A 23861-nucleotide genomic window follows, 5' to 3' on the forward strand; every position below is an offset into this window, starting at 1 on the left:
GACTTTCAAAGTTTTAACAGTTTCAATTCAATTCTTGCAAGTTAGAAAGAAGGAAAGAGGGGGCAAAGAGGGAAGGAGAAAAGGGTGGAGGAAGAAAGGAACTCCATGCTATGTTCACAAACTAATACAGTTGTAGGAACTTGAAAGCATTGTCAATTTTACTTCTCTGATATGGATTCTTTGGAATGAACAGAAAGTATTGTAATTAGTTCCTTTTGTTATTTCTACATGATTCATTCCAAAGATAAAAAACTAGGTAATTACAACTGTATTGAAAAATATGTAGCCAGAATCTGAACATAGCATTTCACTTTATACCGAACATAAAAATTTCAGTTAGAAACTTTTCTGAAAACTACTTTTTAAATATATACTATTAAAAACTCAGTAAAATTTAAAACGAGTCAAAAATAATTAAAATTCAAGTGCAAACCACATGCACTAATTGGGAAGTACTAAAATAACTCATTTTTCACTTTTTGATTTACCCATTTCTTCAGAAATCAAAAACATCGTCATCATCATCATCACCACCATCAACATCATCAAATGACCAATCCCAGTCTTTAAATGCCAAATCAAGCAATCTGCAATGGGAGGTTGGCAAATTTATACTCTAACACTCTTTAGAAACAGCAGTTTAATATGGTACAATCTAGAAATCATACTTTGAATGTGCTGTGAACATGGTAACCTTCCCTCCATCGATAAATAACATGATTAAATTAAGATGGAAACACACAATGAAATCTTCCTCTTTATATACAAATGCATATAATCATGTTGGCCAGGTGTGTGTCCCAGAATACCAGACAACTGGAGACAAAGATAACATCTGGGGATAAGACGCAATGTTCTCTCCATCAGTCCCAGATGAAGATATAACCGCCCTAATGTCCAGAGTTTGGAGAACTATGAAAGCTTGACATTTTCAACATTCCCTTCACAAAAGTGCCCAGATTGTTAGCTCACATTTTTATAGAATAGTGATATAAACTCTAGTATAAAAGGGAAGTAGTATTAAGAACATAGCTTTTGCCTGCCCTGTGGTGGCGCAGTGGTTAAAGTGTCCACCTGGAATGCTGAGGTCACCGGTTCGAAATCCCAGGCTTTCCCGGGTCAAGGCACATACAAGAAGCAACAACTATGAGTTGGTGCTTCCCACTTCCACACCTTTCTCTCTCTCTCTAAAAATAAATAAGACCTTTGAAAAACCCAAAAAACATGGCTTTCTCCATTCCAGGAGGACCCGACTTGCTCAAAGAGTCACCCACAGTTATATACTCCATGAAAAACTATACATGTGAGGGAAAAGTCACAGGTATATAAACATCGTTAGCAAGTTATCTTGGCTAAATAAAATGGACTTACAGCAGAAGTATATCAGGCCTTTCAGTCCAATCCAATAATTTAATATGGCGAACATCTCTATTTTAAAAAAATAGAACTTTTTCATGGCTTATACATGTGTTCATGAATTAGCGTGTGCCAAGAAACTCATCTGGTCCTTAGAGTCTCATCTGTGATCACTCTCTGGTCCCTAAAATTTTAGTATACACAATTTTCCCAGTGCTACTGAATAGTTATAATGCATATTCCCAGGGCACATCCAAGAGATTCTGACATAATGAAACTGAAGAAAAGTCAAATATTTGCATTTTAAATAAAAACCCTGAGATAAATTCTGATGCAGTGAGTTGACTCTGAGAAACATTGGCCAAGTAGGTTGATGGATGATTACCCTAATCCAAAAGGAAACAAACCAACTCAAATTACTCTATTTCAAAACATGCTGAATGCAGAATATTTGAGAAAAGATATAAACTCAGATATAATTATATATTCACTTAACATGTATGACAACATAGCATATACTCATTTTTCTGGGCTTGCATATAAAGTAACTTTCAGCTATGGTTTTGACTCTCTTGCTCAGGAGGTTGAATTCAGTAGGCCTTCCTGGGTATCCAAGCCCCAATTTTAGCATCCTTTGTGTACCTTCCAAACTGAAAAGTCTGACACTAGGCGGCACAGGACAAGGCGTCCCTGAAACCCCACCCTCATCCCTTCCCACTCATCTAATTCTTGTCACTTTTTTTATTTTTTTTTTCCATTTTTCTGAAGCTGGAAATGGGGAGAGACAGTCAGACAGACTCCCGCATGCGCCCGACCGGGATCCACCCGGCACGCCCACCAGGGGGCGATGCTCTGCCCATCCTGGGCGTCGCCATATTGCGACCAGAGCCACTCTAGCGCCTGAGGCAGAGGCCACAGAGCCATCCCCAGCGCCCGGGCCATCTTTGCTCCAATGGAGCCTTGGCTGCGGGAGGGGAAGAGAGAGACAGAGAGGAAAGCGCAGCGGGGGGGGGGGGGGGGGGGGGGGAGGAGAAGCAAATGGGCGCTTCTCCTATGTGCCCTGGCCAGGAATCGAACCAGGGTCCTCTGCACGCTAGGCCAACGCTTAATTCTTGTCACTTTTAAAGATTTTCTTATTGCTTTTACAGGGGAGGACAGGGTGGGGAGCGAGAAGCATCACCTCACAGTTGCTGCACTGTAGTTGTTTATCGCTTGCCTGTCGTGTGTGCCCTGACTGGGCAGGCCCCAGGTCATGGCCTGGCGACCTCTGCGTTCCCGTGGACGCTCTCCTACTGCACCACCACCCATCAGGTTCAACTTAAACCTTCCACTCAGCTTCTTCCACCACAGCTCCTTAGAGCAGGGTCTCGTCGAGTCCAAACACACCAGTCTCTTGTTGAAAGACTTCCATTTGAAGAACAAAATAAAAACTACAGCACAATGTACACAGTCCCTCTCATCTGGCTCAGGACTCTCTCTCCGGCATCACCATTAACCACTCCATTCAGTACCCTCTCCCCAGCCGAATCCAGCAGGACACACACACACCAGTAATTCCACAGCCAGTCCTACACCTCACACCTGCCTGGAAGTCTCTTCCCAGAAGATTCCTCACACTCCAGATTTTCTGACACATCTTGATGCCTTCAGGCAGAATTCTCCACACTTTTCCTTTACCCCCCCATAACACTCATTCATGAATCTACTAGAAACAACATTTTAAACAGTATCTGTTCAACTGTCTCTCTCTTCCATTTAATTAATCAACCACTTCAGGTCCATGAAACTTACTGCAAAGATAGCTTCTGAAAAGGCACATTTAACGTTGAGTTCTAGCAGGACACGAGAGTGCCCATTTCTTTTCAGCTTGCCAATACTAAGTTTCTTAACTTGTACCAGTTTGGCAAGTGAAAATGATTTTAACATAATTTTAACTTTAATTTCTTAATAGGTTGGTCGCTTTTTCATATTTATGGCAATCCTTGCATGTTTCTAATTTTTATACTGGGAAATGGCAACCTCTTTTAATACTATACTTTCTTTGAGAACTCAACATACAAAGATACTGTATTGCAAATATGTAGTGTTTTTAAAGTTTTCAAGGCTTTAATTTTCAGTTAGCCCATCTTTGACTTTATTTCTTTTCTTTGTTTTTTATTCTTTGGAAGTTCCTCTCCAATCGATGATCAGATACATACTTTCTTTTAATTTATGGATTTTTCTGACACTTCAACTTGTATACACCCTCATTAGTTTTTCCCAAATAATTATTCTGTTAATTTTATGATATTTAGACATAAAAAAAGAACAATAACATAATGGTGACCTAACAGCTCTCTCCACTCCTAGTTTAAACTGTGTTGGCAATGCCTTCTTAAATTGGGTAAATGAGAATTTTTTGCACTTTTGCTTTATACTTTTTTGCATGGCTTAAATATTACATTTAAAGAAAGATCTTTAAAATAAAAATAATGAAGGAGAAGTGGCCCTCAGCAGAGAACAGTATTTTGTATCTGGCATTGGGATAAATTAGTATCGTTCCAAACTGTCTTCATCAAAAGTCAGCATTTTATTCACACATTTCCTAATTTTCCAAAATGGTATTTTACTTCAAAATTACTAAGAAGACACTTCTCTGGAATAGTATTTCTATGTGTGTTATAAGTTTGACCTTCATTTCTCCTCGCGTGACCAAGGCAGTGGAGCTGACGTGATTGGTGAGCCCGTGGGAGTTGGAACCAGATGTGGGTCTGAGCTCACAGCTCTCCACTGCCTGGGGGCGAACCTAGGCACACATGGGGCTTCTGTGCCCCAGTCTCCCCACCCGTCATATGGGGGAATGAGGAGCTGAATCACCGGGCAGTCTTGAGGATAAATTAGGACAGTTAAAAAAGAGTACCTGACATGTATAATATGCCCTCAAAAATGTTAATGATAATAATAGTAGCTAACACTTATTTAAACATTACTTAAAACAGTTCACCACAGAAAAAGGGCAGTGTTGCAAAGAAAGGTAACAGGAGACTCAGAACCAGGAAAGCCACAAGCCAAAGGGAAAAATGTAATGGTGCAGTTGCTAACAAAACAGACACTGAGGGAAAGTTTAAAAAAAAGATTAGGGCCCTGGCTGGTTGGCTCAGTGGTAGAGCGTCGGCCTGGCGTGCAGAAGTCCCAGGTTCGATTCCTGGCCAGGGCACACAGGAGAAGCGCCCATCTGCTTCTCCACCCCTCCCCCTCTCCCTTCCTCTCTGTCTCTCTCTTCCCCTCCCGCAGCTGAGGCTCCACTGGAGCAAAGATGGCCCGGGCGCTGGGGATGGCTCCTCGGCCTTTGCCCCAGGCGCTAGAGTGGCTCTGGTCGCAACAGAGCGACGCACCGGAGGGGCAGAGTGTCGCCCCCTGGTGGGCGTGCCGGGTGGATCCCGGTCGGACGCATGCGGGAGTCTGTCTGACTGTCTCTCCCCGTTTCCGGCTTCAGAAAAGTACAGAAAAAAAAAAAAAGATTAGGTATATTTATGGGTAGATATCAAGTGTGCATATGTGTACAAAGCCAAACCTTTGTTTTAAAAAAAAGGAACCAAGTGAATTAGTTAAACTAATGCTAGACAGACTAGTGCTAAGACTAGTATTGAATAAACACAAATAAAGAGCTAGATAGAGATGACGTCAGGGTAATGGCGCAGTAGAAAGCGATACCGATAAATCTCCCCCAAAACTCAACAAGATCTTCAACCAGAAACAGAAAAACCTATCCTTGGAGCCTCCAGATGTTTCGCAATACACCCGAAGGTATGGTCGAGCGAAAAATTGGCTAAATATATAATCAAACCCTGAAGGAAATAGGGAGTAATAAATGCTCCGCTTTCCTCACTAACCTAAACAGGGCTGCTTTCACTGGGAACTGAGAATATAGAAACTAAGGCGGGCAAAGGGGGTGAATAGATCCAGGCCGCGGCACAAACGGCCGAACCAGATTGTGGCACGGAGATCCAAGCCGAGGAAAACGGTGCCTGTGGCAACCCAGTCAATAGAAGCTAACACTCGCGCCAAACCCAGACAAAGAAAGACAAGTAGGGCAGCCATTTTCCCGATCTCCAGGTCGGCGCGCGCACACAGTGGGAGAGAGATTCCTCTGAGTGCCTCCGCAGTGGGCGCTCGTGTTATCCCACGGAGGGGCAGAGTCAGGAGCCTTTGTATGTGGAATCTCCGGACCGCCCCAGCACCCTGAAAAAGCCGCGCACGGGGACGGAGCGAGAGCCAATTCCAACGCTGGAACTTTTCCGTGCGGGCAGGGGTTTCACTCAGAGTGTGAGATGCCAGCCTGATATCCTGGTCTGCGCACAGATAGTGAGCGAGAGTTTCCTCCAAGCACCCTAGGAGTGGGTGCCCACCCATGTTACTGGACAGAGTGGCAGAGCCAGAGGTCTTTGAGTGGGCGGAAGCCCCGCCTGATTATGCTAGCAGCTCTGACTGACTGAGCCTTACCCAGAGCCCTGTGCTGAGTGGGAATAGAGTGGGGAGTTGCCAGCTCTTTGAGCCTCTTACTATCCAGGCACAGGCAGCAGTAACCCCATAGCTGGATTATCAGGCTACTAATTGAGGAAGGAAAGACTAGGAGAGAGGCTCAAGGAACACGGACTCTCTCACTGTCAGAGTCTATAAATGCTAATGACCCTCGACTGCCAACAAGACTAAAGCACAATACATGACATCGCCATAGAGACTTATCAACTGCAAACCTCTACCCGAGCGTGCCAAAGGGGCAGAACCCGGGGTACAGAGTCACCGACCAGGAAGAGGGAAAGAAAAGAAAAAGCAAGAAGATAACCTCTCAAAATCAAGAATAATCCGCAGACTTTATAACCTATCCCATTTTATTGTATTTGTTCGTTTGTTTCTCTTATCTTCATTCTTGATTTTTTTTTTCCTCCTCCAATTTGGTCGTTTAACTCTCTGCCGATCTTACTCTCTCCTCTCCTTGAACTACGCAACCCAAAAGCGTTACATCTCCCATTATCTTTTCTTTCCTCTTCCTTTCTCTCTATGAGGGTTGCACTCCAAATCCCTTTAACTCTCTCTCTCCTCTTTTTTCTTCTTTTAGTGGTTCCCTCTTTTTTCTCTCTCTCTCTCTTTCTTTTCTCCCTCTATATTAGTTTCTTCCTTTCTCCTTTACATCTCCTCTCATTCAAATCTCAATAACAAACAAATTATCTTATCTGGGACTCAAACTTATGTTTGTGGCATTTTGGGGGTTTTTTACTTCACCTTTTTAACTTACTAGCAGTGCTCCCATCCCTGGCTCTCCATTTTATCTAGTTCTTGTTCCACTAAATACAATAGTAACTTTTTAATTTGTCCCCCCATATTCCTGTTTCCCTCTTATTCCTCTCATCATACCTCTTAGTCAACCAACACCTAAAAGCAAATAATTTTATTCTTGAGCCAAATTTGTTCCTTATTTTCTTTTTGTGGGTCCATACCCCTCTTTTTTTGTTTTTTTTGTTTTTTTTTTGCCCCTTTATAACTTCTCCCCAATTCAGGCCCTCCATTACAGTCATTGTTTATTCTATTTAGTACAATATAATTCACAGTTCACCACAAGATTTTCTCAAAAAAGAGGGGAGAGGAGAGGAGAGGAAAAAAGAAGGGGGAGGGGAATAATTTCCTTTTTTAAAAATTTTTATTTTTCTTTATTAATTTTTTTTAAAAAACAACTCTTCGATTTTTTATTTTTATTTTTTTAACTTTTTATTCTTTATTAAATCTTATTAATACTATCAACAAAACCACCCTCAGATGCCATTAAGGCAGAGAAAATCGAATATCATGGATACAAAAGAAAGAGAGGTAAAGGACAGATGAGGAAAAATCTATGGAGAAAAAAATTAACATATTGGAAACCTTGGAGTTAAACGACAGAGAATTTAAAATAGAAATCCTAAAAATACTCAGAGATATACAAGAAAACACAGAAAGGCAATTTAGGGAGCTCAGAAAACAACTCAATGAACACAAAGAATATATTTCCAAGGAAATTGAAACTATAAAAACAAATCAAACAGAGATGAAAAACTCAATTCACGAGCTGAAAAACGAGGTAACAAGCTTAGCTAATAGAACAGGCCAGATAGAAGGTAGGATTAGTGAAATAGAAGACAAGCAACTTGAGGCACAACAGAGAGAAGAAGAAAAAGACTCAAAAATTTAAAAAAATGAGATAGCCCTACAGGAATTATCTGACTCCATCAAAAAGAATAACATAAGAATAACAGGTACATCAGAGGGAGACGAGAGAGAAAATGGAATGGAGAACATACTCAAACAAATAATAGATGAGAACTTCCCAAGCCTGTGGAAAGAACTAAAGCCTCAAATTCAAGAGGCAAACAGAACTACGAGTTTTCTTAACCCCAACAAACCTACTCAAAGGAACATTATAATGAAACTGGCACAAACCAAGAGCAAAAAAAAAATTCTCAAGGCAGCCAGGGAAAAGAAGAATACAACATATAAAGGAAGGCCCATTAGATTATCATCAGATTTCTCAACAGAGACTCTACAAGCTAGAAGAGAGTGGACCCCAATATTTAAAGTCCTGAAAGAGAGGAACTTTCAGCCACGAATACTATACCCATCAAAGCTATCCTTCAAATATGAAGGAGAAATAAAAACATTCACAGATACAGAAAAGATGAGGGAATTTATCATCAGAAAACCCCACTCCAGGAATTACTAAAGGGGGTTCTCCAATCAGATACAAAGAACAACAAAAAAAAACAAAGCCACAAGTAAAAGCTCCAAAAAGAACACAATAAAACCAAATTTAAACTGTGACAACAACAAAAAGAAAGGGGGGGGGGGGAGAGAGAATGGAGATTAACAGTAGCAAAGGACGATGGAGTGCAAAAGTACTCACAAAATAGTGCACTACAATGAAAAGGGTAGGAACGCTTTTCATTACTTAAAGGTAACCACCATTGAAAAAACCACCACAAAAGCACATGATTTAAAAAAGATAGCAACAGAGGAAAGATGTATGGAATACAACCAAATAAAAACGAAATGAACCAAATGAAAGAGAAGGATCAAACAAGACACAAAACTAACAGAAAGCAATCTATAAAATGGCAATAGGGAACTCACAAGTGTCAATAATTACACTAAATGTAAACGGATTAAACTCACCAATAAAAAGGCACAGAGTAGCAGAATGGATTAAAAAACAAAATCCAACTGTATGCTTCCTACAAGAAACTCATCTAAGTAACAAGGATGAAAACAAATTCAAAGTGAAAGGCTGGAAAACAATACTCCAAGCAAATAACATCCAAAAAAAAGCAGGCGTAGCAATACTCATATCTGATAATGCTGACTACAAGACAACAAAAGTACTCAGAGACAAAAATGGCCATTTCATAATGGCTAAGGGGACACTGAATCAAGAAGACATAACAATTCTTAATATATATGCACCAAACCAAGGAGCACCAAAATATATAAGACAGCTACTTATTGACCTTAAAACAAAAACTGACAAAAATACAATCATACTTGGAGACCTCAATACACCGTTGACGGCTCTAGATCAGTCATCCAAACAGAGAATCAACAAAGATATAGTGGCCTTAAACAAAACACTAGAGCACCTGGATATGATAGACATCTACAGGACATTTCATCCCAAAGTGACCGAGTATACATTTTTCTCCAGTGTACGTGGATCATTCTCAAGAATTGACCATATGTTGGGCCACAAAAACAACATCAGCAAGTTCAGAAAAATCGAAGTTGTACCAAGCATATTTTCTGATCATAAAGCCTTGAAACTAGAATTCAACTGCAAAAAAAAGGAAAAAATTCCCACAAAAATGTGGAAACTAAACAACATTCTTTTTAAAAATGAATGGGTCAAAGAAGAAATAAGTGCAGAGATCAAAAGATATATACAGACAAATGAAAATAGAATCTCTGGGATGCAGCAAAAGCAGTGATAAGAGGAAAGTTCATATCACTTCAAGCATATATGAACAAATAACAGAGAGCCCAAGTGAACCACTTAACTTCACACCTTAAGGAACTAGAAAAAGAAGAACAAAGACAACCCAAAACCAGCCAAAGAAAGGAGATAATAAAAATCAGAGCAGAAATAAATGAAATAGAGAACAGAAATACTATAGAAAAAATTAATAGAACAAGGAGCTGGTTCTTTGAAAAGATCAACAAAATTGACAAACCCTTGGCAAGACTTACCAAGGAAAAAAGAGAAAGAACTCATATAAACAAAATTCAAAATGAAAGAGGAGAAATCACCACGGACACTGTAGATATACAAAGAATTATTGTAGAATACTATGAAAAACTTTATGCCACCAAATTCAACAACCTAGAAGAAATGGATAAATTCCTAGAAAAATACAACCTTCCTAGTCTGAGTCAAGAAGAAGCAAAAGCCTGACCTGTGGTGGCACAGTGGATAAAGCGTCCACTGTGGAAATGCTGAGGTTGCCGGTTCAAAACCCTGGGCTTGCCTAGTCAAGGCACATATGGGAGTTGATGCTTCCTGCTCCTCCCCCCTTCTCTCTCTCTCCTCTCTATAATGAATAAAAATTAAAAAAAAGAAGCAAAAAGCCTATACAGACCTATTAGTAGAGAAGAAATAGAAAAAACCATTAAAAACCTCCCCAAAAATAAAAGTCCAGGCCCTGACGGCTATACCAGCGAATTTTATCAAACATTCAAAGAAGACCTGGTTCCTATTCTACTCAAAGTCTTCCAAAAAATTGAAGAAGAAGCAATACTTCCAAACACATTTTATGAGGCCAACATAACCCTCATACCAAAACCAGGCAAGGATGGCACAAAAAAAGAAAACTACAGACCAATATCTCTAATGAATACAGATGCTAAAATACTAAACAAAATACTAGCAAATCAAATACAACAACATATTAAAAAAATAATACATCATGATCAAGTGGGATTCATCCCAGAATCTCAAGGATGGTGCAACATATGTAAAATGGTTAACGTAATACACCATATCAACAAAACAAAGAACAAAACCCACATGATCTTATCAATAGATGCAGAAAAGGCTTTTGATAAAATACAACACAATTTTATGTTTAAGACTCTCAACAAAATGGGTATAGAAGGAAAATATCTCAACATGATAAAGACCATATATGATAAACCATCAGCTAACATCATATTAAATGGCACTAAACTGAAGGCTTTCCCCCTTAAATCAGGAACAAGACAGGGTTGTCCACTCTCTCCACTCTTATTTAATGTGGTACTAGAGGTTCTAGCCAGAGCAATCAGACAAGACAAAGAAATAAAAGGCATCCATATCGGAAAAGAAGAAGTAAAGGTATCACTTTTTGCAGATGATAAGATCCTACACATAGAAAACCCCAAAGAATCCACAAAAAGACTACTAGAAACAATAAGCCAATACAGTAAGGTTGCGGATACAAAATTAACATACAGAAGTCAATAGCCTTTCTATATGCCAACAATAAAACATTTGAGAACTAATTCAAAAGAATAATCCCCTTCAGGATTGCAACAAAAAAAATAAAATACCTAGGAATAAACATAACAAAGGATGTAAATGACTTATATAATGAAAACTATAAACCATTGTTAAGGAAAATAAAAAAAGATATAATGAGATGGAAGAATATTCCTTATTCTTGGTTAGGAAGAATAAATATAATCAAGATGGCCATATTGCCCAAAGCAAAATACAAATTTAATGCAATTCCCATCAAAATTCCAATGACATTTTTTAAAGAAATGGAGCAAAAAATCATCAGATTTATATGGAACTATAAAAAACCCCAAATAGCCAAAGCAATCCTAAAGAAAAAGAATGAAGCTGGGGGCATTACAATACCTGACTTCAAACTATATTATAGGGCCACAACAAATCAAAACAGCATGGTATTGGCAGAAAAATAGACACTCAGACCAATGGAACAGAATAGAAAACTCTGAAATAAAACCACATATATATGGTCAAATAATTTTTGATAAAGGGGCCAACAACACACAATGGAGAAAAGAAAGCCTCTTCAGTAAATGGTGCTGGGAAAACTGGAAAGCCACATGCAAAAGAATGAAACTGGACTACAGTTTGTCCCCCTGTACTAAAATTAACTCAAAATGGATCAAAGATCTAAACATAAGACCTGAAACAATAAAGTACATAGAAGAAGACATAGGTACTCAACTCATGGACCTGGGTTTTAAAGAGCATTTTATGAATTTGATTCCAAATGCAAGAGAAGTGAAGGCAAAAATTAATGAATGGGACTACATCAGACTAAGAAGTTTTTGCTCAGCAAGAGAAACTGATAACAAAATAAACAGACAGCCAACTAAATGGGAAATGATATTTTCAAACAACAGCTCAGATAAGGGCCTAATATCCAAAATATACAAAGAACTCATAAAACTCAACAACAAACAAACAATCCAATAAAAAAATGGGAAGAGGACATGAACAGACACTTCTCCCAGGAAGAAATACAAATGGCCAACAGATATATGAAAAGATGCTCAGCTTCACTAGTTATTAGAGAAATGCAAATCAAAACTGCAATGAGATACCACCTCACACCTGTTAGATTAGCTATTATGAACAAGACAGGTAATAGCAAATGTTGGAGAGGCTGTGGAGAAAAAGGAACCCTCATACACTGTTGGTGGGAATGTAAGGTAGTACAACCATTATGGAAGAAAGTATGGTGGTTCCTCAAAAAACTGAAAATAGAACTACCTTATGACCCAGCAATCCCTCTACTGGGTATATAACCCAAAACTCAGAAACATTGATACTTCAAGACACATGCAGCCCCATGTCCATTGCAGCATTGTTCACAGTGGCCAGGACATGGAAACAACCAAAAAGCCTGTCAATAGATGACTGGATAAAGAAGATGTGGCACATATACACTATGGAATACTACTCAGCCATAAGAAATGATGACATCGGCCTGACCTGTGGTGGCACAGTGGATAAAGCGTTGACCTGGAAATGCTGAGGTCACCAGTTCAAAACCCTGGGCTTACCTGGTCAAGGCACATATGGGAGTTGATGCTTCCAGCTCCTCCCCCCTGTCTCTCTCTCCTCTCTCTCTCTCTCTCTGTCTCTCTCTCTCCCCTCTCTAAAATGAATAATAAAATTTTAAAAAAAAGACTCACAATTCACTTAAAAAAAAAAAAAAGATGATGACATCGGATCATTTACAGCAAAATGGTGGGATCTTGATAACACTATACGAAGTGAAATAAGTAAATCAGAAAAACACAGGAACTGCATTATTCCATACGTAGGTGGGACATAAAAGTGAGACTAAGAGACATTGATAAGAGTGTGGTGGTTACGGGGGGAGGGGGGAGATGGAGAGAGAAAGGGGGAGGGGGAGGGGCACAAAGAAAACTAGATAGAAGGTGACAGAGGACAATCTGACTTTGGGTGATGGGTATGCAACATAATTGAACAACAAGATAACCTGGACTTGTTATCTTTGAATATATGTATCCTGATTTATTGATGTCGCCCCATTAAAAAAATTAAATTAAATTAAATTTTTTTAAAAATTGGCTCTTAAAAGGAAAAAGAAAAAAAAAAAAAAAAGCTAGATATTGCCCTGGCCACTTGGCTCAGCGGTAGAGCATCGGTCCAGCATGTACAAGTCCTGGGTTCGATTCCCAGTCAAGGCACACAGGAGAAGCGACCATCTGCTTCTCCACCCTTCCCTCTCCCTCTCCCCTTTCTCCTCCCTCAGCCATGGCTCTAACAGTTTGAGCAAGTTGACCCTGGGTGCTGAGGATGGCTCCAGGGCCTCACCTCAGGTGCTGAAATAGCTCAGTTGCCAAGTAATAAAGCAGTGTCCCCAGATGGGCAGAGCATTGCCCTGTAGCAGGCCTACCGGTGGATCCCAGTTGGGGCGCATGCAGGAGTCTGTCTCTCTGCCTCCCCACCTCTCACTTTAATAAAAAAATAGTAAGAAGAAAAAAGAGCTAAACATTAAATTACTGCTGATATACAGCAAAAATTCTGTTCCCAAGTTTTCCTGGATGACTTTGATCGGCTCTACCCACCTTTCTCTAGGAGTGTGTTGTAAATCAGCAGACTACTAAAGGCCACCTGTTCACTATCTGACTCCCCACTGGAACCACGCTGCTCGATGCCAGACTGCTCACGCATGACACTGAGGAGTTCTGCCCTCTCAGTGCTGCCATGTGGTCACCTCAGTCAGTAAAACCCATGGGGACGGGCCACTCACTCATCCAGAGCAAGCCAGTTCTTCCCAGGGAACTTCCGACTACCTGTAGTTTGGCCTTGCTGGGTTGTAATTGTGCCTCTCTGCCTGGTTCTTGTTCTAATGCATCTTCTATCGGACGTACTTTATACTTTTAAATCAGGGGTCCCCAAACTTTTTACACAGGGGGCCAGTTCACTGTCCCTCAGACCGTTGGAGGACCGGACTATAAAAAAAAACTATGAACAAATCCCTATGCACACAGCACATATCTTATTTTAAACTAAAAAAACAAAATGAGAACAAATACAATATTTAAAATAAAGAACAAGTAAATTTAAATCAACAAACTGACCAGTATTTCAATGGGAACTATGGGCCTGCTTTTGGCTAATGAGATGGTCAATGTCCGGTTCCATATTTGTCACCGCTAGCCCTAACAAGTGGTATGACGTGCTTCCAGAGCCGTGACGCGTGCGTCCTGCGTCACCGGAAGTAGTACTGTACGTGAGCGACGCCGCACTTTGGGGGGCCGCCACATACAGTACTCACTGACCACCAATGAAAGAGGTGCCCCTTCCGGAAGTGCGGTGGGGGTGGATAAATGGCCTCAGGGGGCCGCATGCAGCCCGTGGGCCGTAGTTTGGGGACCCCTCCTTTAAATCTTCATTGCACTTATAATGTCCCATCCTTTCAGATAATTTCTTCAGAAGACTAAATATTCTTAATTTCTTCACTTGCTACATGTGTAACACTTCCAAATGACCCACTCCTACCTTAATTACTCTCTTCTGTATACCCTCCAATGTATGCTACTCTTAAAATGGGACATCCGGAGTGCAAACTGTACAGGACTCATGTGAGAGACACAGAAATAAGTTTATGAGTTAATGAAGCAATGGAGGCATCGATATTAAAAACAATGAAAATATTGTTGCAGAGGCAAAATAAAACAGCATATTTTAAATGTGCCCATCTTTACATTTAAAATTTCAGAGTATATTAGATTTTAAAATTTCACAAAAATACCCTATACATTTTATAGTCAGTTTTGCTATTAGTTTTATCTACATGCATAGTTATGAGAGAAAATAATCCCTATTACTTACTGTTGCTATGTAAAATGTATTTTAAAATCAATGAAGAATGATTCGAAGGGCAGGGCCAGAACTAAAACAAAACAAAAAGTAACAAAAATCAAAAGTAAATGTGCTTTCAAATAGACCACGATGCTGAACTGGTGAGGAAGGGAGGAGAGGGGAAGTCAGTGAACCTGAAACGGTTACTAATTGAATCTACACCTCACTTTCTCTGAAAATTGCTTCATAAACTAATTCTATGTTTTATCATTTGTGATAAATCATAACTTGTCACACAGGACAAAAGAATAAAATATATCAAAAAGACTAGAGTTCTTATAATCCTGAGACTAAATGAATTATTTGCCCTTCTAGAGTCTGAATCCAAAACAGAGATAATAGCAAACCCGCTCCTCAGGAGCAGTTTCAAGATCAAACAGGAGAATCCACGGGGTTAAACGACAGAACAACAGATACGGAGACGCTTCAGAAGCGGTAAGGCACTACATATTGTGAAGTACTAAAACAGCTCGTATGCGTTACTAGTTCTATTACATTCATACTAGAAATGTAATAATTCTTGGACATTTGGCACATGGCCCACGGACTGACCTTCAGCATCTCTGAATGTTTTAAGTTTCTTCAGCTTAATTACTATAATACAATCACTACTTCTATAATATTTTTTAGCATACTTAACACAGAAATTCTACATTTTCACTGCTGAAACACCAATTCTACCTTTGTCATTCTAAATTACTTCCTTGAGCTATTAGTTTCAAGAAAAATTTCATTTATAAGATGTTTGTGGTTAGAATGAAAAGATTTCTGACAATACAGCCAGTGCACACCATTACTCATGTCCTGCAGGTCCTGTGTCAAGGAACAAAAGGGACACCTGAAATTAGGTCCCTGATATAAGTATATAACCGCTGGCTAATCAAACCTTCATGTTCATTTTAATAAACAGCAATATTTATAAGTGCCACAGAATCTAGTAAGACAAGAAATAGCTATTCTGAATGAAGAACTACATTACTATAAGGTGGCCATAAGAAAATGGTTCCAAAAACTGTTTTGTGCATTAATGATCCTCTTTGAACTTACTCCACCTTCCCAAGCCCACCTCAACTACAAGGAATGTCCACTCTACCCATTAGTTAATATCTGCATTTTTAAAGCTGATCTATATTGCTCTTTAAATAAAAGACAAACGTAGAAATTTGAATTAAGAATTAAGATTTCAATCCTGCCTCTCAAATCCTCTAACATAAAAGAAGTATAAGCAGTCTGCAATATTAACACAATGTGTGTACCTGACACTCAGAGGTCTGTGTGTGTATCCCGTCTACTAAATCCCTAAGTTAGTCAATGCGTTTACACAATCCTAACATGTTACAATCATGTATGCAAACATGACAAAAACAAGCCCTTTATAGATTTTTGGTTGAATTTAATATGTGTGTTGATTTGGTAAATAAATTTATACTACATTCACCTAAATCAATGAATCAGAAATGCACGTTTAAATAGTTTCAAACATTTGGTATTCCATAGTTCATTAAAATATCAATGCAAGGAAAACTGTAATTAGAAACATTTATAGTCTGAATCTGAATAGCAAAATATTTCTAAAAAGCACTTTATTCTTGAGCACATTTCTAGTTATTACCTTGGCTTATTTGGGGCAAGCTGTCGACTTGGCCGTCTAATAGACTGGTTTTGCTGAATCTTCATGGAAGTTCGAGGAGATGACCGTGCAAAGGGGTCTGGTGCCGGAGGCTTTTTAGGTATCTTTTTCACCAACCGACTCACCCACTTTTGCTGCTCTTCTGTAGAATTGGCTAATATCAACAGATTCTTCGCCGTGGAAATATCATAATACACTATAAAAAAAGTTTGAAAAAAATGTATTTAAAATAATATGAACACAAATAATATTGCTGAAGCAAGTCCTTTGCTCCTTACCTTTGCACGGAGCTATGATCTCTTCCTTTTTGTCCATGTGATCTTTGTGACATTTAATATGGCAGCGACGGCACTCTAACGCAGGGGGAGGCTTGAACATGTGCCACAGCGGCTTCATGCAAGCCTCACAGTTGGTTGGGAAGTGATAGAGAGTAGGAATGAATTCGTGTCCCTTGTGGCAAATATAGTTTGACTTTTCTCCCACTAGCTCCACTGGAAACTCTTGTTCCTTCTTACTTTCTCCTTCATTGGCATACAGAATCTAGAAGTACCAAATAGAACAATGAGTGATTGCTAAACATACATTATTTTTTATATAGTAACACTTCCTATAGTATAAATAAAATTAAATTAACCCAAATTATTCAATAAGAACACGCACCTGACATTCAAACATTAGTAGGTTCTGTCTCATTAAGAGTTTATAAGAGAAAAGTCATTATACAGTCACTTTGGTTCATTTCAAAAGAAATCAATCCTGTTCAAATGGTGTCTCCTTTTTTCTCCATGATATCTTACAATGTTTCAGCTGTTTGATCAGAATCGGCTAGCAAAAGTAAATTTGCACTTGATGGGTGTTAGAAAGTTTTTCTGGGAGGGAATGTTCAAAATAATCACCAGAAGAGATGTGGCAATTATATGACTTGATGCTTTATGATTCTCAAAAAGAGACAACTGTGACAACTGCAAACACAGCTATAATTGAAAAGATCTGTGTTTGGAGAGTTGAGGAAGAAAGGAAAAAAGAAAAGGATGTACAATATACTCCAAATAAACATGATGAGCACCAGAAAATAATCCCATCGTCCACCAAACACAATGGCTTTTACATAGAAGGAACTCAATAAACTGTTAGCTAGACTAGTGTTATTTATTTACTTATTTATTTTTGTATTTTTCTGAACTGAGAAGTGGGGAGGCAGAGAGACAGACTCCCACATGTGACCAACCGGGATCCACCCGCATGCCCACCAGGGGGTGATGCTCTGCCCATCTGCTCCACTGTGGCCAGATCCATTCTAGTGCCTGAGGTTGAGGCCATGGAGCCATCCTCAGTGCCTGGGCCAACTTTGCTCCATTGGAGCCTTGGCTGCAGGAGGGGAAGAGAGAGATAGAATGAAAGGAGAGGGGGTGGGGTGGAGAAGCAGATGGGCCCTTCTCCTGTGTGCAACGGCCGGGAATCAAACCTAGGACTTCCTACACACCGGGCCGACGCTCTACCACCAAGCCGACTGGACAGGGCTAGACTAGTTTTAAAACAAAATCAGTAAGGAGAAGAATTTGGCTTCCCCTTAAACTAGAAGTAAATGGCTACTGAGTGCAAACTGAAATTCGCAAGCAACTTCTTAAACTTCCTGGAGAGTTGAGTATAAAACCAGAAATAAACAAAAGTTTATGCTTTAAAAAATGTCATAAGCAACCTAGAACAAAAGGATAGCAAAGGCCAGAAACATGAAACATACATTACAGACTTTAAAATGTAAAGGGGAGAGGAATAAAGATACATCCAAACAGAACAGGCATACCAGTTACAAAAGAATGAACCACTTTTAACTGGGATTAATAGTGAAAGGTAATCTGGAGATGGCCCAGGAATAGAAAAACCTGATAAATCACGTCACTCCCAGAATCTCTAAAGATGAAAGAAAGAACAACAACAATGCAATAAAAACTGTATTTACCTGGAATATCCTTGGAATCTCTTTAGCGTCTGCTCTGTACACATCTGTCTGGGTGACTGGTCGGACATGAAACAACTTGCTGTAAGAGATTTTTAATAAAGGAATAAAATATTACCAAAAGATCAAATTACATTAGTTATCCTCTAGTCATCAGAAAGTAAAGCTGACTACTTTGACCCATGTTAGAAGGTCAGAGACTATCTTGCTGTATTATATCAATACTTGAGATCTGGAGAAATTTTCAGTAAGTCAGAAATTTTTCTAATTAGTTTCAGAAAACAATAGAGTGAAGACCCATAAATAAAGATGGTTTAGCTAACTGTATATCCCAGACTGGCATCTGTATGAAGCAAGTATAACACAATGTAGTACAGAGGGAGCTATATTATGTGAGCAAAAACATACAGCACATGACGATTACATTGCATTAACTTGACAAAAACTGTCATGTTACTCTCTTATATGTTACAAATTGAAGTTCCTAAATATTCTAGTAAAAACACTTACTCTAGGCCCTGGCCAGTTGGCTCAGTGGTAGGGCATTGGCCTGGCATGCAGGAGTCCCGGGTTTGATTCCTGGCCAGGGCACACAGGAGAAGCATCTGCTTCTCCACCCCTCCCCATCTCCTTCCTCTCTGTCTCTCTCTTCCCCTCCCATAGCCAAGGCTCCATTGGAGCAAGTTGGCCTGGGCGCTGAGGATGGCTCTGTGGCCTCTGCCTCAGGCGCTAGAATGGCTCTGGTTGCAACATAGCAACGCCCCAGAGAGGCAGAGCTCACCCCTGGTGGGCATGCCGGGTGGATTTCGGTCGGGTGCATGCGGGAGTCTGTCTGACTGCCTCCCGGTTTCCAACTTCAGAAAAATACAAAAAAAAAACCCCACTTACTCTATGTCCAGAACCATGTAAGGGTTAGATTGTTCTTTATCTTGTTCACTGTCATAGAAAAGAATCTTCTTACTGCTCACAATCACATACTGTTAAAAAGAGGAAGGACAGGAATTAAACAATGATTAATGTTAGATCTTCTATCTTCTTTGATGATTCTCTATTAGCAATAAAAATCATATAAAATACCTTAGCTAAATAACTAAAAAGTTCTTAATATACCCTTAGAAAAGTCTTCCTTAATAAAACATTTTGTTTATATATAATTTAAAAAAGCAAATTAAAAACAAATTCAAGTATTTTTTAGACTGATTTAGCTCTGAGAACCAATAGCACAGGTAATCTATTGCTATGGTTTGAGTGTTAACATTTCCCCCAAATTCGTCCATTCAATCCAAACACCTAACAGGAGGGCAGGAGGAGGAGGGGTCTTTGGAAAGTGAACAGGACTGATGGTCCTATGGAAGGCGTTCTGGAGACTCCGAGCCCCTTCCACCACATGAGGGCACAGCGGGAGTCCGCAGCCAGCCGGAAAGGGGCCTTCCCCAGGACCCGGCCCTGCCACACGCTGGATTTCCTGCCTCCAGAATGCTGTTCAGAGCTGCCCAGCCTGCGGCGTTTATTATAGCAGCCCGAATGAACTAACACTTCAAAATGGATGCAATAACATAAAAAATCATGGTAACAGAGGAAAAAATAAATCAATGGGTCTTTCGGTCATATCCAGAGTTGTTTTCTAACCGAAAAAGCAAAAGCACCAGGTCCACAGCCTTCCATTTTCCTAACACCAGCCCTGTTTCATTATTAATGATACATTAGTGATCATTTATTTTTGTGAAGATATATAAAATCATGTCATTCCAAACCAGAAAGTGCAAACAAGTTGAATGTCTCGTGTCCCAGGTGTATTACTGCAGTTACACATTATCTTACACAAAAGTGGCAGGGCTGTAGCTAAACCAGCCAAAACTGAAGCAGAAGAGCCACAGACAGGGCCCCAGTTACCTTCCTGACCCAGCCAAACTTCTTCGTGTTGTTTCTTGCGGGCATTGAAAGCCACCCCTCTAGTCTTGATTCTATAATTAAACACAAGATATGAGGATAAATGTAATAATTCTCCTAAGAAAATGAGGAATTTAGTAAAATTTTAATATGAAAGTCACAAAACAGGTCATTATGCTCTTCAAAATGTACCACTTTGCATTATCTAGGATATAATATAATGTGGGGTCAGGATAAGCAATTTATGCACTGCAAAACAAAATTCAGATGATATCACTTTGGAAATATATATTCTACAGTTTATAAAGTCAAATGCTCCAATTAAATTCATGCATTTGTAAAGTTCAGCAGGAAAGTTGCAGAAGAGAGAGGCAGCTCTATTCACTAGCACACGCACATCAGGACCCTCCACTTTCCCTTTGAAAGGAGGTCTGACCAAGATATACTGCATTTGTTCTTCGAAAAGAAAACATTTTAAGTAATTACATGCACAGAGAAAATGAACTTTTAGACTGGATATAATAAAATGAAAAAAAATTGTGTGAACTACAGATCAAATTTGATTAATGAATAGCAACATAACCAAAAGATTTCTAAATTCCGAAACATCAAAAGCAATAAAATTCCAGTAAAGGAAACTGAATCCTCAGAATTTGCACTAGTTTAGCGACTACCGCATGTCTGAATGATGCTGGACGCTTCCCATAAACTTTCTTTAATCCTTACCGCCCCACAGAAAGGCCCCTCAGGGACAAATCTCTGACTGCAGACCCCCATGCTCTCTTACAACAACCTTCCAAACTATTTTAACAGAAATGCCGTTATTAAAACAGCCGACATGCTCAACTGTCTAGAGATGACCCTACATCATTTTAAGGGACCAAATGAGATGACCTCTAACAATATGCATAAGACTGAAATCATTTTATTGCTAAGCTCTAAAACAACTTCAGTATAATCACTTATGGTTTATATTCTATACTAATATATATGTGAGAAATGTGGCGACAATATAAGTAAGTACAGTTATTTTACTTTGAATTCAATTATTAAGAGAATAAATTTTATCTTACATTCAACTGCTCATACACTAATTCCCTGTGGCGTTTACATGAAATGTTTTTATACTTGTACAAACTTTGTGTTAAACATAATTTTATGTATTTTCTATCTGGCATCATAACTTATCAAGGATCAGGTCAAATTGTCTTATCCTCTCTTTTAAGGTCTAGCAAAATATGGCCTGCATAAGCACTCAGTGAAAACCCAAACACATCCTCTAAAACGGTCTATGTGCTTTTCCTGTACTGTCACTCCTGATACAGACTTCAGAAAGAGTTTCTTCATGGCTGAAAACAGATGACACAGACAGTGAAAGCAAATGTCTTCAGGTGACACCAAGTACTGCCTCACTTCCTGTAAGCTGCCAAACAAAGCCATCAATTGAACAGCAATGCCATGTGCAAATGCCCTACAAACAAACTCTGTTCATGCAGCAGCAGTCTCTCTGTAGCTGAGATCAGAACAACTCATTAGAGTTAGTATTAGTTACTGCTATAAGTTTGTCACAAGGACTGAAATTAAGAGCAGTAAGAAAAAGGCCAAAAGTGAAAGGCATTCAGGCTACCACCTGTGTCATCAGGTCCCGATGAGTTAGGTAAGTAAGGCCCAGAGTCTTCTTCTGAGTCAGAATCAGAGTCAAGAAGCGTGTGAGAGCTGGAGGGCTTAGTGGCAATATTGAGAGAGGTAGAGGAACGCTGGAAGGTGAATGACATGGACTCCATAGTGTGGGACTGAGTGATATGAACTAAACACCCAACATAAAAAAAAGTAAGAATGCAGAAAAGAGTTAAGAGAAAGTAATAAAAGCTTAAAACAAGAGTTATCTATAATATACATATAATGAGCTAATTTCAACAACTAAGTATATGAAATTTCCTTTTGCTTTTTTTAACAAAAAATTTTGTCAGAAATCACTTAGTAAAGTAAGTTTAAACTGTTCTTCGAATCCCCACTCCAAGGAGTAAGTTTTTCCCTTAAAGAAATGGCAAACACTTTTCCTCAAGAATGAAGTCAGTCACAGGTCTTAAAACAATCAACAGGGTTATAGTTAAGACAAAAGACATTTAATAAAAAGAAATGCAAGAGCTGAAGACAAGTTTGTACCTGGAAAACCATCGTCTGCCTCTGCATCCCCAGGTCCACTGCCGATGCTGGAACTGTCCATGCCCATGTGTAAGGCCTGCAGCTGTGACCGCAACTGCTCAATGTCACTGTCCTTACTGTCCAGTGTCATCTGCAGTTCGATGCGGATCTGGCTCTCTTCAGCTATTTGCTATGAAAAGTTAAATCATATTAAGTTAACTGGATGCCATACATCTCATAATTTTGCTTCTTATAAGGTTCAATAATTATTAAGTAATAGAAATGTTCTTTAACCAATAAAATAGAGACAGACAGGAAAATAATTCTACTTCTTTTTTTTTTTTTTTGTATTTTTCTGAAGTTGGAAATGGGGAGGCAGTCAGACAGACTCCCACATGCGCCCGACCGGGATCCACCCAGCATGCCCACCAGGGGGTGATGCTCTGCCCATCTGGGGCGTCGCTCTGCCACAACCAGAGCCATTCTAGCGCCTGAGGCAGAGGCCACGGAGCCATCCTCAGCGCCCGGGCAAACTTTGCTCCAATGGAGCCTTGGCTGCGGGAGGGGAAGAGAGAGACAGAGAGGAAGGAGAGGGGGAGGGGTGGAGAAGCAGATGGGTGCTTCTCCTGTGTGCCCTGGCCGGGAATCGAACCTGGGACTCCTGCACGCCAGGCTGACGCTCTACCACTGAGCAAACCGGCCAAGGCCCAAATAATTCTACTTCTTAAAAGCAGTTTTCAGTCTAGAGTAAGAAAGTGTCTTACAGCCTGCATTTCATTCAGCTCCTTCTGATACTTGATCATCTGCTGGGTCAGCTTCTCACGCTCCGACTTCAGCTCCATGTGCAGCTTCCGGTTCTCCTTCTCCTTCCTCCTCACGTCTGTGTCGCTGCCACGCTTGACAGGCTCTTTCCGATTCATGATCTCAGCCAGCTTATTCACAGCCTTAAAACAGAAACACAAACATATAAACAAACAAAATACATTATGTTGGTTTCTTAGCAACTCACCAACAGCAAGTTAAACAGCCCTACTCATCCCCTTCCCTATGCACAGGGCCACAAGGACACTCCTTACACATTCAGGGACACAACTCCTCTCACTACTCACTATCTTTCCCCAGCCTATATGCTTATCAGTTGTTTACGTATGTGTTTTGAGAACCGTCATTTAAAATGTTCACAGGTTTGATGTGACGTCACTTTCTACCATTTGTAGTTCCAAGAAAAACTTTTACTAGGTGCATCTTCTTTTATCCTGAAGAGAATTTTGCAGAGACATCACGTTAATAAACTACAGGGCCCAGCACACAGCAGACCATCTGGGACCCACAAGCACTGGTGCTGTGTCCACACCACGAGAGGGGGCAGAGAGACGGTTAACCACTGGTCCCTTTCCAGACCGACCCTTTATCAGGTTGTCAGAAAATGGTCATTCCCTCTAGTTTCTTAAAAAGCAGGAAAACTGATCAGA

General features: G+C 39.8%; 1 protein-coding gene across 1 annotated transcript in view; it reads right to left on the minus strand.

Moving 5' to 3' along the window:
- ROCK2 (Rho associated coiled-coil containing protein kinase 2) overlaps positions 1 to 23861 on the minus strand; it is a 117569-nt gene that overhangs the window by 4089 nt on the left and 89619 nt on the right. Inside the window, exons 26-33 of the mRNA XM_066237491.1 lie at positions 23154 to 23333; positions 22411 to 22579; positions 20248 to 20318; positions 19243 to 19331; positions 18358 to 18436; positions 16676 to 16937; positions 16380 to 16593; positions 489 to 587 (exon numbers count right to left, since the gene is read on the minus strand). Coding sequence (XP_066093588.1) covers positions 497 to 587; positions 16380 to 16593; positions 16676 to 16937; positions 18358 to 18436; positions 19243 to 19331; positions 20248 to 20318; positions 22411 to 22579; positions 23154 to 23333 — 1155 coding nt within the window. The 3' untranslated portion in view covers positions 489 to 496. The remainder of the gene's footprint in view (positions 1 to 488; positions 588 to 16379; positions 16594 to 16675; positions 16938 to 18357; positions 18437 to 19242; positions 19332 to 20247; positions 20319 to 22410; positions 22580 to 23153; positions 23334 to 23861) is intronic.

This window comes from Saccopteryx bilineata, chromosome 6, assembly GCF_036850765.1.
Source record: "Saccopteryx bilineata isolate mSacBil1 chromosome 6, mSacBil1_pri_phased_curated, whole genome shotgun sequence".
Taxonomy (NCBI): Eukaryota; Metazoa; Chordata; class Mammalia; order Chiroptera; family Emballonuridae; genus Saccopteryx; species Saccopteryx bilineata.